Below are 17,078 nucleotides of genomic sequence, written 5' to 3' on the forward strand. Positions count from 1 at the left end.
ACTGCAGAAATAGTACAGTAAATCAGTGAACACTAACATAGCGTGAGAATTAATGACCTGTATTTAGCTGTCATAAAATATGTCACTACGAGAAAATAAAATCATATTCAATGTTTATATTCATAAATTCTTCCTTTACATTATCGGCCAGTAATGTTCTTGTCAGGTTTTAAGAGATTTACTAATACATTCACCTAGATTCATAATTCACCTTATAATCAGTTGTACAAATACCCAGAATTCATTTCAATCTAGCTATTGTACATTATACAACACTTGCCTTTTCATGGTAATTTTTTTTTTATATATATAGAATCTGAAGTTTTTCTTCTAGTGATAGACATGAAGTTAAATTGAGAATTATACATCACTCTCTTTAAATGTCTAAAAATTAATAAAAATTGTAAATGACTACAGACCAGGTTCATAAATAAAAGCCAGGGTAATTAATAAACACAAAATAACAAAAGTAGGCAAAAAGAAACTATCTTACTATCTAGATTTGAAAACATCTGTGATGTTTTGTAACTTTATATATTATTTAGATAACATTTAACATAATTACTTATAACTTACTAAATTACTAATAAAGAATTAATTCAATTGCGAACAATTCAACACAGTTGCATTGACAAAAACGAAAGTCAGGAATATTGTTCATTTCTGATACTGATTGCAAATGTGGCTACGATTATCGCCAAACAGATATTAATACGGAAATGTTGCTTTTCTTTTAAACTATCTGTCATTGAAATCATACATAGAGTATCTTATTCTATAATAAATGGATTTAGGACAGACCAACAAGAACAGGCTGAAGATGAATCTTGTGTGGGTGAAGAACATCCATCTACACCCACAGTCCTCTCTCACTTAATCACAAACATTACTCTTGTGCTTCTGCTACTCCATAATGTTGCGTTTACACACATGATGGGATTGTGAAGTGGATCCAGTTTGGCTGAGACGAGACCCAAAAGAAGGTCCTCCCTGATATCAGACATCAAAGAGCCCCATCAGTCTGCGCTCATGAAGCCATGAAGAGAAGTCAGGTTAATGACAGGCTTTGGGTGCACATTTCTCCTTCTTCCGCCCATCCCTTCTTTCTGCAACGTGTTGCCATAGAAATACAGAAGCACATGCTAAACGTCTGGTATATCAGATCTTGCTTTAATTAGAGGCTTTAGTCTGCGATGTTCAATGAACGAAAGCGGCAGGTAGAGTCTGTTTCATAGTAAGGAATGCATCACTTTTAATTCAATTTAAGCCTATGGAGTTTTTTTTTTTTTCGTTTTATTGTTATAAGTCAAGCTTTTCTTAATATGTGCTGCTAATAAAGAAGAAAAAAAAACATATGCATAATCATTTTCCAATGGATTTATTTTTATCTTGCCAAGACCATGTGGAACAGACAGCGTGGAAACACTCATTAAATATCTGGCAACATGATTATTAAAGCAAACTCATGAAATTAATTTACGGTATTACACTTGAGAAACCGCGATAAACCGTTTCCTCCATAGTGTTTATGCATGTCAGATAAAGCAAGTTACGCAAATCTCTGGAATCCTCTTCATTTTCATATTCTGTTATGGAAGTCCAAAACCTGTTTTACTGTATTTGTTGGACTCTACCAACAGGGCGGCGCAGCAGAGTCGCGGTTAACTCTGTTCCTCTTCCTGTTTGAGACGTTTTCGCAGGTGATCACCAAGCGAAGCTAAAAGGTTGGTCTTGAAGGCAGGATTTTTCATGGCTTCGCTGAAGTGAGATGCTTCAGTTTCGCTGGAACCAGACAAATGTAACGATTCATTTGACTTTGTTATAATATCTGTGCACAAATAAAATGTTATGTGACTAAACCAAGAAAACTTACAATGGTGAACAAGCAGACCTGCTAAATTTATGTATATATTTTATATATATATATATATATATATATATATATATATATATATATATATATATATATATATATATATATACACACACGTGTGTGTGTGTGTGTGTATATAAATAGACAGACAGACAGACAGACAGACAGACAGATAGATAGATAGATAGATAGATAGATAGATAGATAGATAGATAAATTAAAACAATACAATTAATTATAATAATAAGTTAAAATATTTGATTTAAATTATAAATGTAAATTTTTTTAATAACAGTTTATTTTTATTTTTATTAATGTTATGTGCTTAAATGTCAATGTAAAAATAATGAAGGTTAATACTTTCTTCTCACCAATAACTGTAGCCACATTTGCAATCAGTGTCTTTTTTTAAATATTATCCTGTGGAATCTATATTTTGCATAAAAAAATTAGCAAATACATTGTTTTAAATGGCTGGCAGTTGAATAATTCCTGCAGCTAGCGCATATTAAACATTAAATGTTACAAAACAGGGTATTATTTTTAATTAATCTTTTTAACTCACATGATTTGGTATTTTCTCACATTATGATCTGGTATTTTATGTTTTATATATTTTAAATTTTCATTCAACAAAGAATGTGCTCAACTGTCATGACAATTGGGGGTTTATTGTGGGTTTATTTAGGATTTATTGTCTCTTTATGCAATATATAAATTTCATTTTTTGTTTCCGAGTGAAATATGACTTTGTTCTTGACATGTTTTGTGAGATTTCTCCCTTAACCTCCAGGTTTTTATAAAAAATGTGGCACTAAATAATTGATGAAATAAAATTCTACTGTGAAGTTAACATTAGCAAAGCTTGGAAATAAAAGGGAAGGTATTGTCTTACAGTAGTTTTCGTTTCTGGGCTGGTTTCATCAAGCTGAAGTTTGTGGGTTCTGGTTTCTTCTTAACCAAACTGTGATGAGAAACAAGAACAAACAATTGTGTTACATGCAAAACAAATTATATTTATCATCAACTACAAAAAAAAAAAAAAAAACACAGGTGTCAGAAAAAAGCTCAAGTGTGTTAAATATAGAGAGATGTAGAGGCATATTTGGAGAAGGGCTTTGAAGTTCTCCAGAGCACAGGCTTTCTTCACACAAGTGTTATTTATGACTCATTCAAGACAAAGCAAGACTTCAAAACACATCAAACGACGAACAGACAAAACACCACAAACAAACTGAGAAAACAGACTAATGTGGTTTGAATCAAAGCAGTTAAACAGTTGTGAGTCGATTAATCTACAAAACGGCGTGAATTGCTGTCAACACGTGACATGCTTAATTTCTTAAGAAATACATTTAGAGCCTGTGCGTGATATAAATCTACTTTTTACTATAATATGCTTATGGGGCGACTGCCAAAAAATATCAAAGACTGAAAAGTTTTGTCTGCGGTTCAAGGTTTACATTTTAACACCTGGATTATTATAGTTAACTAAAACAATAACAGTTAAAACATTTTGGTCACTTTAAATAAAATAAAAACTTTAACTGAAAAAAATATAAATTTCAGATAGTGGCCAAGGCAATCATTCTAACTTTCATTTAGTTTACCTTAATATACTAAAATAACTAAAACGGAAATACAAATTAAAAAGACAATAATGCAGAACAAAATCACTCCAAAGTAAAGACCAATTTCAAGTTAAAATTTTGTGTGTTCTGTGTATATTTATTATGCATATATAAATACAAACACATACACGTGTATATATTTTGAAAATATTTCCATGTATATATTTATGTTAATATAATTTATATATTATTTTTTTTTAAATTGTATAAACTTAACATATTATTCTTAAATATGTACATGCATATGTGTGCATTTATATATAAATAATAAATATACAAAAGAGCACATATATAATGTAAACAAAAACATTTGTTTGGGATGCGACTAATCATTTGACAGCACTAATTAATATCTTATTTGTTGTTATTGACCAATGTTTTTTCATAGCTTCCAGTGGTCTGTGATTACTTAAGACTTTCAGTTTTTGTTGACGCAGAATTCATTTGTAAAACAAAATGAAACTGGCTTGAGATTATGAGATTATGTTTTGTCCTTTGGCATTTTATTAGATATCTTTCTGGGGAAATAGAAAAATGAATAGTTTAAATGTACTATAAACATTCAGTAAATATATATAGACCTCAAGAGGGCAGAAAAAGAAAAGATGTAAATTGGTTTGCAGAAAATGAATACAATAAAAGAGAAAGACGTGTTGAATGAAATCTGTTTGTATGAATTGTTGTTTCGAGATGCTCATTCACACCAGAAAATATGCACAAATCTGCATAAATTATCCTAGAGCTTGTGTGTAGCAATGAGAAAACGGAGGCTTACGCTTTGTTTCTCCGCTGTGCGCCGGCAGGGGTTTTGAGAGACGGGAGGAGCAGGGATAGTTCAGGAAGGGCGTCTGCCAGCGGCCTCATGTCGCCCACCACGGGTGTGGCCTTCCTCCGCGCCTGCGCCACCTGCTGCTCACGCGCAAGCTTGATCGCACTGATCTCTGGAGACCATACAGACACAAACTACACATGACACAGATTCACATGTTCCTTTAAATTCACACAGGCTCTTTGAACTGTTGCGAAGTTGAGAAGCCACTTCCCAATCCATTTCTCATTGTCTTTTCTGTTCTCTGGCAAACGGAAAACGAATAAAATAAAACAGTTAAAAACAACAATTAAATTAGAATACATAAAAAGGCATCATTTAAAAACAAGGGAAATCATAAAATAAAGAGTATAAAACAAAACATAATTGAATAAAGTATAAAATAAATATATTAAAGACATAACTTTTTAAAGATGTGATTAAAAAAGTATAAATTAAAAATGTGCATATAGATTATAGTATATAATAAATGTAATTGGTGATAATATTGTAATAATAAATACAATAATAAATTGGATGAAATAAAATGGCATTAAAGTGAATTAAAAAATAAAGCATAAAATAAAACTACAAGTGTATAAAAAAAAGGTATAAAATAAAAAAGGATCATAAAAATAATAATTTACTTAATAACAAACTGCTGTTAAACAAAGGCATAAAAGGCACAAAATACCATAAAAAGTACGAAAATGAAAATTCTTATAAAACTAATAAATTAAATTAAATTAAATGTCAAAGGAATTAAAAAACGTAAAATATAAACAAAATTATAAAATATAATTTTTTTTTAAAAAGACAAAATAAATGCCTAAAAACCCTTTTAAAAAAACAGAAGCATAAACAAAAAGAAAAATGAGTAAAATAAAAGGCTATACATAAAAAAAGGAAAATAAATGCATAATATATATACACATATTAAAAAAACAAAAGGTATAAAATAAAATGGCACACATTCATAAAAACAAAAGCATAAAATAAAACCATTAAAAAAAAAACAAAGTGTACTATACATAAGCCATATGTCTTAACACAAAAGTACTTCAAAGAATCAAGTCTCCTTTTAATCGCGGCAAGGAATCGAAGAAATAAATTGGTTTTAAATAATATCTGAAACGAAACATATCACGGTAAAGTCACAGTAGGTCACACACATAATTTCTGATTTTAAAAAGAAAAAGTTGGTTCATTCCAGTAAGCCTATATCCAGTGTGACTTCCTGTCCAGCTCTCAGACAGAAAACAAGACTGATGTCACCCGACCATCTAAACCCAAGCTCTGAGACAGTAAGCAGGACACCCCAAGCGCTTTAGTCCAAAAACAACAAAAGACATGTAGGGAAGAAAAAAACAGACAGAGAAGCACTTCTTCGACAGAAGCACTACGTCTTTTTGCAAACACAAAATAAATGTCATTTTTCATCTCACAAGTGGCCATTCTGTTTTTTTCTACAGCGGTTATGACTTCGTTAACCTCGTATATGAGTGTTTTTGTACACCATTTGTTAAGACCTTGAAGGACTTTGAGTTTTATGAATCTATCGACATCTCAAACCTCCCCCCTTTTTAATTTCCTGACAATGCCGCATGCAGTCTGAGGCTTGGGTTTCGGCTGGAGCCGTGAGTCCCATTAGATCCTAATTATAATCACCTCGGCCCGAGCTTGTGTTACACGCCGCATTGATCGGCCCGAGCATTTACAGGCGTCAGAATCGGGGTGTGGTGTTAATGATCCCGCCATATCCATCTCTGAAGTTCCCTCCAGCCCATGGGATCAGTTCACCATGAAAGAAATGGCTTCACATTCGGTTGATCATATTAGCGTTTTTCTTTGCGGGAAAGAAAGAAGAGTAGGTGAAAAAAACACTCACTGTTAAGCCATCTTTCCCTGCGCTCCTTCATCTTTTCTTTCTTCGACTGCTGTTTCTTTTCTCCTGTGCCTGAAAAAAAGACAATTCCATATGGATCATTACAGATCAATTTTACAAATATTTTATGCGTTCAACACTAAAAGGGTTAATAATAATAATAATAATAACATTAATAATAATAATAATAATAATATTAATCATCATCGTTCTCAAAAGAGGAAAAAGAAAAAGCTTAAAAGTGTGCTTTATATTTAGTTTAGAATGCATTACCAATTTGGTAAAAAAAAAAAATTCAGCTAAAAAATAAAAATTATAAATAAATAAATAAACTGGAATAAAAAATGACAAATGAAAAACCATAGAATGGTACATAAAGTGTTATTTTAGTATTATTATTACTATAAATTATTATATAGCCATTTTTATTAGTTTTTGTATTTTTCTACTTCGCTTAAATTAATTTTTTAATGTTAGTATGTTTTTTTTTTGTCATTTTAATACTTCCACTTATTTCAGTTAGTTGCAACATTTCTTATCTTAAGATTACGTTTAATAAGTTTAAGGTTTCTATCTAAAACTTTAGCTTTATAAAATTTCAGCTTTATTTCAATTAAGGAACAAACTGATCTCTTTAATCATTTCTAAGAAGATTCTAAGAATCATTTCTAAATCATTTCTATTTCATTTCAACCTAATCTTAATGAAAACTATTTAAATGGTCTTAGCTTAAAAAAAAAAAAATCTTAAAGTAGTGTTTAAGTTTGTCATCTGATTTTTTTAAGCTTCATTTTTATTTATTTTAATGAATGAAAACAATTTTTATTCGTTTTAAGTTTAGTTGCCAGCAACAACACTGGTTTAAATACAAAACGTAAAACATGCATTACACATTCTGCTTATTCTTTGAAGAGGGTTTTAGTTTTGGTTTAAATGCAGGTGTTTTGGTTCACGTGGGCTTTGTTTTGTCTGCAGAGCATGAACTTCACACACCTGTCAAAATAACGCAGCCAATCAGTTAAGGCTGTGAACACAAAGGCTGCAGGTTCAGTTCCCAACAGAAATTAACCTGGAACTGCACTGCTGGCTCAGAAAATTATGTATGGTGGGAAAAGTAAAACAAAATTAATTTAACTTTTTTTTAGCAATGTTCTGAAATTAGACAGAAGTTTTAGTGATTTCAATTAGATCAAAAATTATGGCATGTGTGGCTGTGGGAAAACATATAGAAGGGAAAATAACAACCGTCCTCGTGTGAATAGATCACAGTAGGATGTCTGTTGTCTGTTTAACTGCATGTAACTCTTCCCGTTCCCAGATAGTGATGTCTTATCAGAAGGAGCATATTGTGCGTATTTAATGATTGTGCTGACCTCTGGGGATCAGATCGAGTGTGACGGGGTATCTATATTTGCCTATGTGTGTATGTATCAGTGTATTGTCCATCTGACAGAGGTCATTCACAGACCACTGAGGTCAAACCACAAATAAACCTCTTTAAGACGTGATATGTGATGCACATGCTTTACACGCTTCATTTTCATAAAAAAATGGACCAAATAAAAATATTAAATTGTTATTAATTAACAATTCTGATGGTATATTGAATTATAATTACATTTCCTTAAAATAATGATTTAAATTACTGTTTCAGAAAATCCACTCATTTGGGAGCTTAATAAAAAATAATTAATTTGTTTGTAATAGTTTAATTATAACATTCAAATTGTTAGTATAAAGAATGATAATGAATATTAATAAAACACTATTCAATTTCTGTGAATTTAAAAAATAAAAAATGTCAGGACTTTTATAAAATGCACTTAATAAATAAAATCGATTAAGTTGTTTTTATTCAGGAAATATTATAATATTCCAATCGTTAGTATGATTAATAATAATAATTATAACTATTAAAAACAACATTTAAATTACGGTGTATAAAAAAAAACGCTTCACTATCAGGAAATGCACATTGCCTTTAAAAAAGGCTAAATTATAAAATTGTTATAACATTTTATAATTATAATATATATTAAATTATAATATAATTCGTAATAATAATTATGCTAATTAAATATTTAAAAATTGTGCGTTGGAAAAAATAAAAACATCAAAAGATATGCGTTTTACTTTCAGAAAAATAAAACTTATTGTTGTTAATAATTTAGTAGTATTATACCATTCCAATTATTAGTATAAATTATAATTACTATTAAAAAATATAATAAAAGCTTTGAAAAAAATTGAAAATGTCAAGACTTACATGCTCTACTTTCAGAAAATGCATACTGTGTTAAACAAAAATAATTACATTTGTATTAATAACTGAATATCATAATAATCTGGTTGATAGTGTAATTCATAATTACTATTAATTAATAATAATAATTGAATTACTGTTAAAATCACCATAAAACAACAAAGTGCCCAAACTCAATTTCGCTTGGCACTCTGAAATGATCCGTGTTGTGCAACATATGCTAAAAAAAGTTATATTACAGTGAACGTTTTGTCCAAAAATAACACAAGTGCATTTCTCCAAAGAGAAACGAACAAAATGAGTCGACCTCTGCAATTTTCATCTCCAGGGAGGAACTCAACAACCAACAACCTCTGGTTGCTGAGCAACATTCAGAGGAAAAGAGTGTTTGTATGAGATATTTGATCATGAAAAACGCCTTCGCAGCTCTGCAAAGATCTGGTCACTGAGAGACCTCACTGACCTCTCCTGCTGGCTGTGGACGTTCACCACAACACATATCAATTAGTCGGAGCTTTTTGATCAAATCAGCACCTTTATGTTTAAGAGGACAATGTTGAGTCTCAGAAAAATGTGTCATGGTCACATTTCATTGCAAAAAAAAAAAAAAAGCAAAAAGGTATCACGGTTATATAAAGCATATTTCAAAGCAAAGCAGACTTGCAAAATAAGCCTTGTGTTATATTTTCTTCAGGAATTATAGCGATTTCCCCCTAAATCTGCATAACTAATGAGTGCAAAAATGAGATTTTTGGACATTTTAATGCAATTTCCGTTGTTTTTATATATCTATCTATATATATATATATATATATATATTATTTTATTTTTTCTCAGGTGTGCGATATACTGGTAGACACATTGAAATAGTAGAAATTTGTCATCCAGTAATGAATTTGAACTCTTGTGTCTATCGCGGTTAAACGCTCACCAGACGTTGCTGTGCTACGTGATGATGAAAACTTAGTGTTTGCATGTGTTTATAAGCATTGCTGTTTTAAACCAGATATTTGAAGCTCTTGAAATGCAATCAGCAGCGAAGGAGAACTCATTTCACTACATGTGATCGCTGTCAGAGTGGCACGTGAAGACAGGGCTACGGAGTTATTTTACTGCTTTATAAGCCTTGAACAGTAAAATACACACTCGTTTGTCAAAATGCCCATCTTTGCAAGTATCATTAATCAAAGTAATTGAGATCTTCAGTGAAAACAAATAGCGGAGAAAGAAAACACTTGTGTAACAGTATATTGGATCCAGGTAGCTCTTAAAGTGACAGCAGTCTAATATTCCTGCTGTCTCTCATTCATTTTAATCAAACAACAAGAGAGAGAAAATCTCTCACTGCTCTTGACTAAATCACTTTTGTAACTTTAATAAGAAGGAATATATATTTATTTCCCACAGTGAAGAACATGCAGTGTTTTTATACATTTGATTACTTTATATTTGGTCTACAGTAGTTTTTTTGTGTGTCCTGTTGCTTGCAATAGCTGGCTGTTTACTTGTCTCCATTTCCTTTTTTTTTTTTAAATCTAAGCTAGTATTTGTTTTTTGTAATGTCACTGGTGGCAAGAATTTAGAAATTTCTATGGTATCACAAATCTTTCTATCATTAAGACTTTATTAAAAGCAAAAAATAACAATAAAATGATTCATATCGTTACCGTGAAATGTTAAAATTCCTCATATAGTGATAAGATTTTTTTGCGTGGAGGTATCTAACAAGGTTTACTTTACATAATAATAAAACCTATCATTTTATTTATCCACAGATTAAAATGCAATAAATAAATTAATAAATTGCATATTTTGTATAAATGAGTAAGACAAAATATCAACAAAAATGTTTTTCTCTCTTTTCCAATAAAAATGTTTTCATACTGTGCTCAAACTAAATGACTTAACTTCACCAATTATTTCAGTTTGTTGTATCAGTATGTGTGTTTTCCACATTTTGATGCCACATTTTTTCCCAGCCGTGAAAAGTGAATCAACATCTGTAATCCAATTGGAAAAAATTTAGCCACATCCGCAGCACATTTCTGTGCATTTATGTCTGCTATTTTGTATGTGTCGATCACTTGAGACGACTGGCCTGTTGTGAGTGTGTGTGTGTTTGTGAGAGAAACAGCATCTCAAATGACCGTCATCTTCCTGTGAGGAAAGATGAACCAGGAGACAGATTCAATGCAGGAGACTCAAGAGAATAACATGAGAATTACTTATAAATCCTGAACGATTACGTGTCATGTACACATCAAAACAAGCTTTCACTCAGTTTTAACAGTCTTATAAACACACACAGACATCTGTGTGTTTTTGTCTGTATATGGGCATGACACAGCCACGGACAAACTGCTCAAGGAGCTCGGTCCTCTGGAAACGAGTCCTCCAGAGACTCGATAAGAGAGATAAACGTCATGTCCTACGACCCACATTTCTCCTCACTATATCACTTGCTCCAGACTGACGATCTCTGACAGAAAGACCTTAATGTGAAGTCCAGACACAAACGCCCTCAGCCTCTGCATCCTTCAATGATATGATAATACAACACAAACATCTGCTTTTAAACAACGCGGCTGGGAAAATGACAATAATGAGAAAAGGGGATCCCTGAAACAAAATATATTGTATTGAAAGGCAATAAATTCAGAAGATATTTTTTCACTGCTACGCGTGTTACTTTGTTAAATAATATATTATATTTACCACATTATATATTTGCCACAATTACACAAGTAATTTAGAGTAAGTAAATTTATGGCATTTAAACATAGCAACAACAACTACAAAAAAACTTATCTGCATTTGTTTAGTAGACACGTACAAAGTTTTCAACAATATTACAGGATATTTACACAGATAAATGTTTTCTATTATAAAAATGGTAATATAAATATATAAATAGTTAAATATCCTGTAACAGCGTTGAAAATTTGTATGGTAGACACTAAAATTATTAAAATATATATATAAAAAATAGTTTGATATACTTTATATATTCTTGATAAATATTATATATGTTTGCATATTTATGCACAAAAAAACACACACACACACACACACACACACACACACATATATATATATATTTAAAAAAAAATCATTTATTCAACCCTGTTACCAAACTTTATACAATTGAAATTCAGCCAAAAACCCTGAAAATGAAAGAATAAAACGAAATCTATAAAATAAAAACGTATAAATATGAACGAGTAACAGGGTTGATTATTTAGCTTTAATTTAGATCTAACTCAGGCACCAGCTAATCACGTTGGTTTTTGGTTGTTGGTTAACCTTATTACCCCTAAATTAAAGAAAAATATTTGTTCGATACTTTTTTCTTAAAATAACTTCTGTAACGGGGTTGAATGGATTGAGATTTACTTCCTGCTATTCTGAAGAAATGTCTTGAATGTCTTAGGCGTTACAGTCTTGCTTCAGATACGATGATTTTGAAATGTACACTCGAATTATAATGCAAACCCAAATCAAAGACGACCAGAATCTGCAACTGCAAACCATAAATTACAATTACACAAATCCAAACTTTAGTTTACATTCTTTCGATTCAACATCTGTTTGCCAATTTCTAGTCCCTGACTGATCCTCAATCAGTTTTCCACACTCTAAACCATTCAAAGCCATCACTAAACCACTCTCACTCAGATCACAAACAACCCCCATCAGCAACTCGATCCAACCATCAGCCACCACAGGAATAACAACAGTGGTGTTTTTCTGCTGTATCTGCCCGATAGGGATCTCCGGCCCTCATATCTCCCTCCAGCACTCCTGACGCTGGAAACCCAATCTCGGCTCTGCATCCGTCTGTTTGCCACAAACCAGGGGTAGGGAAAAAAATCCATCATTCCCACCACATCCATCCCAGAGAGAGCATCATGTTCAGAGAGCTGGCTGAAACGGACACCGCCAATTAGGAGCGGACAGAACACCCCGCCTGCCCTTTCTGCCCCTCTGCACTTGCACTTCTCATCTCCCCGTCCCGCCAGCGCTGTGAGGAGAGGTGGCAGGGCGTCTGGGGAGATGAGCTGGAGGTGAATTTCCGAGGTCACATTGAGACACCGATACTCCCAATTAAAGAGGCGAAAGATCTCGTTCTGTCAAAGCAGAGCCGCGGGCACATCCCTTCTCCACCTCGACCTCGTCAAACGCAGACGCAACGAGGCACATCAAACTAGATCTTCCAACTACACCAATGAAGCATAGACTAAAAAAATATTCAAATAAAATATATAATTTTTCATTGTGTGTACTATGTGTGTGCATACAATATACAAAAACAAACAAAACATCAAATATCTTCCGAATGATTATAAGAGCATTAAAAAAAAAAAAACACACACACGCACACAATATATTATATTTATATCAATTATATATATTTGTGTGTGTGTGTGTAATTTAATTATATTTCCAATTTATTCTTACATATTTTATGTAAAAACATTGTTTCTGTTTATTGTTACATGTACAAAACCCATATAAAAACAATAACAAATGAAATATCACTGACTGAATTTGAGGCGTATTCAAACAAATAAAGCATATTAAATTAATATATTATCATTTTAAATGTTATTCTTTTCTATTTTATGTGTGTATAATATTAAATATTAAAGCATTAAATTAAGTACATTTATATTATATAATAATTTTTAATTTTCGAATTAATTAAATTGTATTTAAAAATTATATATATGAATAATTTTAAAACAAGTAATGGATATTATTAAAATACATTCATTAATTGATAAACTAAGAAAATCCCAAAAGGACTGAATTTTTATACTATGATCTAAATAAACCATTTCATTATTATATATGACTTATTCAAATACAGTAAGTACATATAAAAGTTATTTAATGTTGTGCATTTAGGACACATTAAATGCTACAGCTATGAACTTAGCCTTAGAAAAAAATAAAACGAAATGACATTTCCACCCAAAAAAAACAAACAACAAATACCAAACACATTACATATTCTCAGACATGGAGGAAATGTCAATGACTTTTAAGAAATGTTTTTTGTGTCAATACTGAACAAATAAAATTGTATTAATTGTGTAAAAAAAAAAGTGGTTTAAGAGTTTTTAAAAGATGTCTGCAGTATCAAAACCGTCTGTAATTACAGAAACACCCACTCACTAAAAGACTGAATACTAAGTAGTACAGTAAACATACTAGAACAGCAGACATAGCCACAGTTAGACCGTAACTCATATACTGGCTCCAGCTTTACTAGTTGCCTCCTCCTCAAGAGAAACTCAGATTGGTTGGCGTGAGCAGCCGTGGAGCCGCGGTCACGTCAATGCACTGATGCAGCAGCGCTGTGATGTTCACGCTTGAGTTATTTATACTGCAGACAGACAGGAATAGAACAGCCCTCCTTACCCAGCCTCAATACTCACACGCAGGGGACACTTATAGAGACCGGTCAAAGCCAGAGGACGTGCGACACCTTCATCTTGTCACATCATACCTTCATTACACTGAAACAACTTCACTACTCGCTTACTTCCTGGGTTCGAACCAGCAGCTTTTCAATGAGGAGCCTGGATCTTCTTTGACCACTAAGCTACACCACCCTCTTGAGTTACAGCATGAATCAAATCTCTGTTCCCCGATTTCAAACATCCAATACTCAATACATTTTATAGACATCATTTTCAAAGTTGAAGTTAGATTTGACAAGATTTCAAAAACATGTAATAGTCCGCCATCTTGTGGCAACAAATGCATTTAAATATTAATAATATTTTTTGTAATTACATTTTAATATAATATTACATTTTTATTACCGTATATAAAATTATCATTTTAAAATAGTTTGATTAACATGAATATTAAATGATTACAGCCTATAAATAGAGTATGTATCAGCATCAAATACATATTAAATGACAAATTAGTGCAAATAGAATCACAGTTAAAACAATGTGACAGAAAGTGAAATTAATATAAACGGATTATGACCAATGAATAGAATAAACGTCCTTTTTATTTTGCATTAGGCCTATACATTTTCTGTTTTAGGTAGATTAAAATCACAAGTATTTTTCACATTTAAATGTAAAATAAAGGAAAGACATGAATTATTATCCAGTATATTAAATTATAATCAATTACCATTTATGAGTTATGTATTAAGAGACTTGAAAGAAAAACTATAACAGTGATAATAATATTTCTTGACATAGTTTTAAATTAGTCAACAACATATTTAAATATAAATATGAATTAGTATTTATTTATCCTATATTACAATACAATAATTTTAAAAATCCTCAAGTGTAAACATAATAGCAGAATCAAAATGAATATTAAATTATTTTGACATATCAATAAAATAAATATTATTCTTCATTTTGTATAAGCTTTGTTTCATATTTTACAGAATTATAAAACTTTTGCATCTCTTTCAGAATTAAGCTAAAACATTGTGCAATTACAGTATTTTTGTAATAGTAAAAACAATATTAAATCAAGAATCAATAATAAATCATTCTTTACATTTTTTTTAAATCACAAACAATCTGATTTCCACATTGAAATGTAAAAGATGCACATATTACAGTTACAAATTATAATACAGTACGATATAATGATTCATCTATTATTTGATTTGCTTATTTAAAAACAAAACAAAAAACGAAACTTTAATATTCAGTTGAAAAGTTTACATATTTGAAAGCAAATCTGTAAGAAATAAAGAGGGGGGAAAACCCACCTTTGTGTTCTCCTGCAGACGGTTTGCTGTTGGTCACATGTGATGCTTCATCAACTTTCAGCGTCTGAACTAAAGACTCTTTAGAGATCTTAGTTCCAGCAAAAACTCCAGAGGGAAAACTGAAAGCCTACACACATGAAGAAACTCATTTAGATCTTTAGTTCATCTTGAGGAGAAATGACACTGGGGTACAATACATCATATGGCACTCACTTGTGAAATATCTAATAGTATAGGACAAATGAATAATACGAACACATATCCATACCTTTGAATTATTGTTGATGCTGCTGTCAGATGTGCTGAGTTTGGTCTCTTGTGAATCTGTTTGTGTGAGTTGAACGGGTTTGATCAGTATCTTCTCCTGCGTGGGTCTGTTTTGGTGCTCATTTTCCAGCTTCACGGCGCCGTGATGGAGCTTCTGCCGGACCCGTTTAATTTTCCCCACCATTTTCTGCCTTAGGTATACGTGTTTTATTTAGCTAAGATCCTTACGTTTATACACAGCGCGAACGTTAAGAAAAAGTCCCGCACGTGTTAAAGTTGACGATTTGTTTGGTGTTACAGTTAATACCGTCCGAGTAAAAATAAAACGGAAGATTAGTTCCGTTTAAAACTCCTCCTCAGGTCGCTGAAGTTCGTCTACACGTGCACATGTGCAGGTATCGTTTTCCAACACTCTTTAAATAACAGCACAAATTATAACATAAAACACATAGCTAATGGCTAGAATAAAAAGAAATGTAACTTTAATCGAACGCGATTTTCCAATAAATGTCAGTTCCCATGGTTAAACTAAGGTTAGTGTTAGTGGTTAATTTGTTGTTACCACAGTTTAACTATAGTAAACTTGTGGACTTTTATTTGTAGTAAAATCCTGGTAAATTTTCGTAAGGGCTGCTTTGTGCCTGTGTAAAAATGTAATGCTGCATAAAAGCCAGACTAAATTGAGCCAGCTCTGACCTGACTTTATTTTACTTCACTCCTAATATCAAAGCATAGTTCTGTTTGCTGTGTAAATGCATTTATGCCATCTCTGAACCTTTGTAAAGACCCTAAATGCCGTTTCAGTAGCACCTCTTTAGTGCTGTTTGGTAGTAAATGAAATTTACACATCAAAGTTGGCACAGAAGTGGCGTTTTAGTGTCTTTACACAGTTTAATGCGGCCCAGAGGTGGAATAAATTCATTTACACAAAAATTACAACCTGGGGTGGTCAGAGCAGGCATAATTTATTCTGTTTATCATTTGGTATTGAGTATTTGCATTGAATTTTGAGCAGTCACAGCCCAACCGTATACCTCAGTGATCTTTATAAGAGTTTGGAGATCCTTTTTAGTCACCTCGGTCTTACCAAGTTGTTTATTCTCATTTATAACTGGTAAGACAGAAACAGGAACTCCTTTCAAAATTATCTTAATTCTTTAATTAATATGGCAAATAAATACATGCATATATTTATATATATATATATATATATATATACACACACAAGCAAAACAGACAGTTTACAGATAGTTGAACAATATTACAAAAACAGTATAGATCAAGCTCATACACAGCTTAGAAATATAAAAATATAACACTATTAGTCGAGCAGCATACGTGTAATTTAACAAATGTCTTGACATGATTCAGAATAATCTACTTTAAGTTATACATCTTTGGTGCAATTTTGAAATGTATACGATGGTAAACTGTATCCAGGTACTATTGGTGGGGTAATTTTCACTGCCCTCCTTCTGTATTTCTGTGTAGCCTAACTGAGTCTGGCCCCTGAGGTACTTCAGGGCCAAAGTAAGATTGTAATTGAGCCCCTGAGCCCATTATCTCTGTACTTTATTCCATAGGAGCAGTT

General features: G+C 31.8%; 1 protein-coding gene across 1 annotated transcript; it reads right to left on the reverse strand.

The window, feature by feature from the left end:
* Positions 1–1,362: 1,362 nt before the first annotated feature.
* slx9 (SLX9 ribosome biogenesis factor) lies at positions 1,363–15,804 on the reverse strand. The gene is made up of 6 exons (XM_059569294.1): positions 15,489–15,804; positions 15,221–15,347; positions 6,201–6,269; positions 4,280–4,445; positions 2,769–2,837; positions 1,363–1,782 (listed from the first exon to the last, which is right to left on the reverse strand). The coding sequence occupies exons 1-6, from the start codon at positions 15,669–15,671 to the stop codon at positions 1,662–1,664; spliced, it is 735 nt and encodes a 244-aa protein (XP_059425277.1). The 5' UTR covers positions 15,672–15,804; the 3' UTR covers positions 1,363–1,661.
* Positions 15,805–17,078: the final 1,274 nt, after the last annotated feature.

Source organism: Carassius carassius, chromosome 16 (genome assembly GCF_963082965.1).
Source record: "Carassius carassius chromosome 16, fCarCar2.1, whole genome shotgun sequence".
Lineage (NCBI taxonomy): Eukaryota > Metazoa > Chordata > Actinopteri > Cypriniformes > Cyprinidae > Carassius > Carassius carassius.

Bases quoted from the DNA above. Each gene is read 5' to 3' on its own strand.
- slx9 (XM_059569294.1), bottom strand. From the start codon at position 15,671: ATGGTGGGGAAAATTAAACGGGTCCGGCAGAAGCTCCATCACGGCGCC. The intron at 15,348-15,488 runs GTATGGATATGT...TCATGTGTGTAG, and splicing joins GCATCAACAATAATTCAAAG to GCTTTCAGTTTTCCCTCTGG. The intron at 2,838-4,279 runs GTAAGCCTCCGT...TTCTCATCACAG, and splicing joins GCACAGCGGAGAAACAAAGC to TTTGGTTAAGAAGAAACCAG.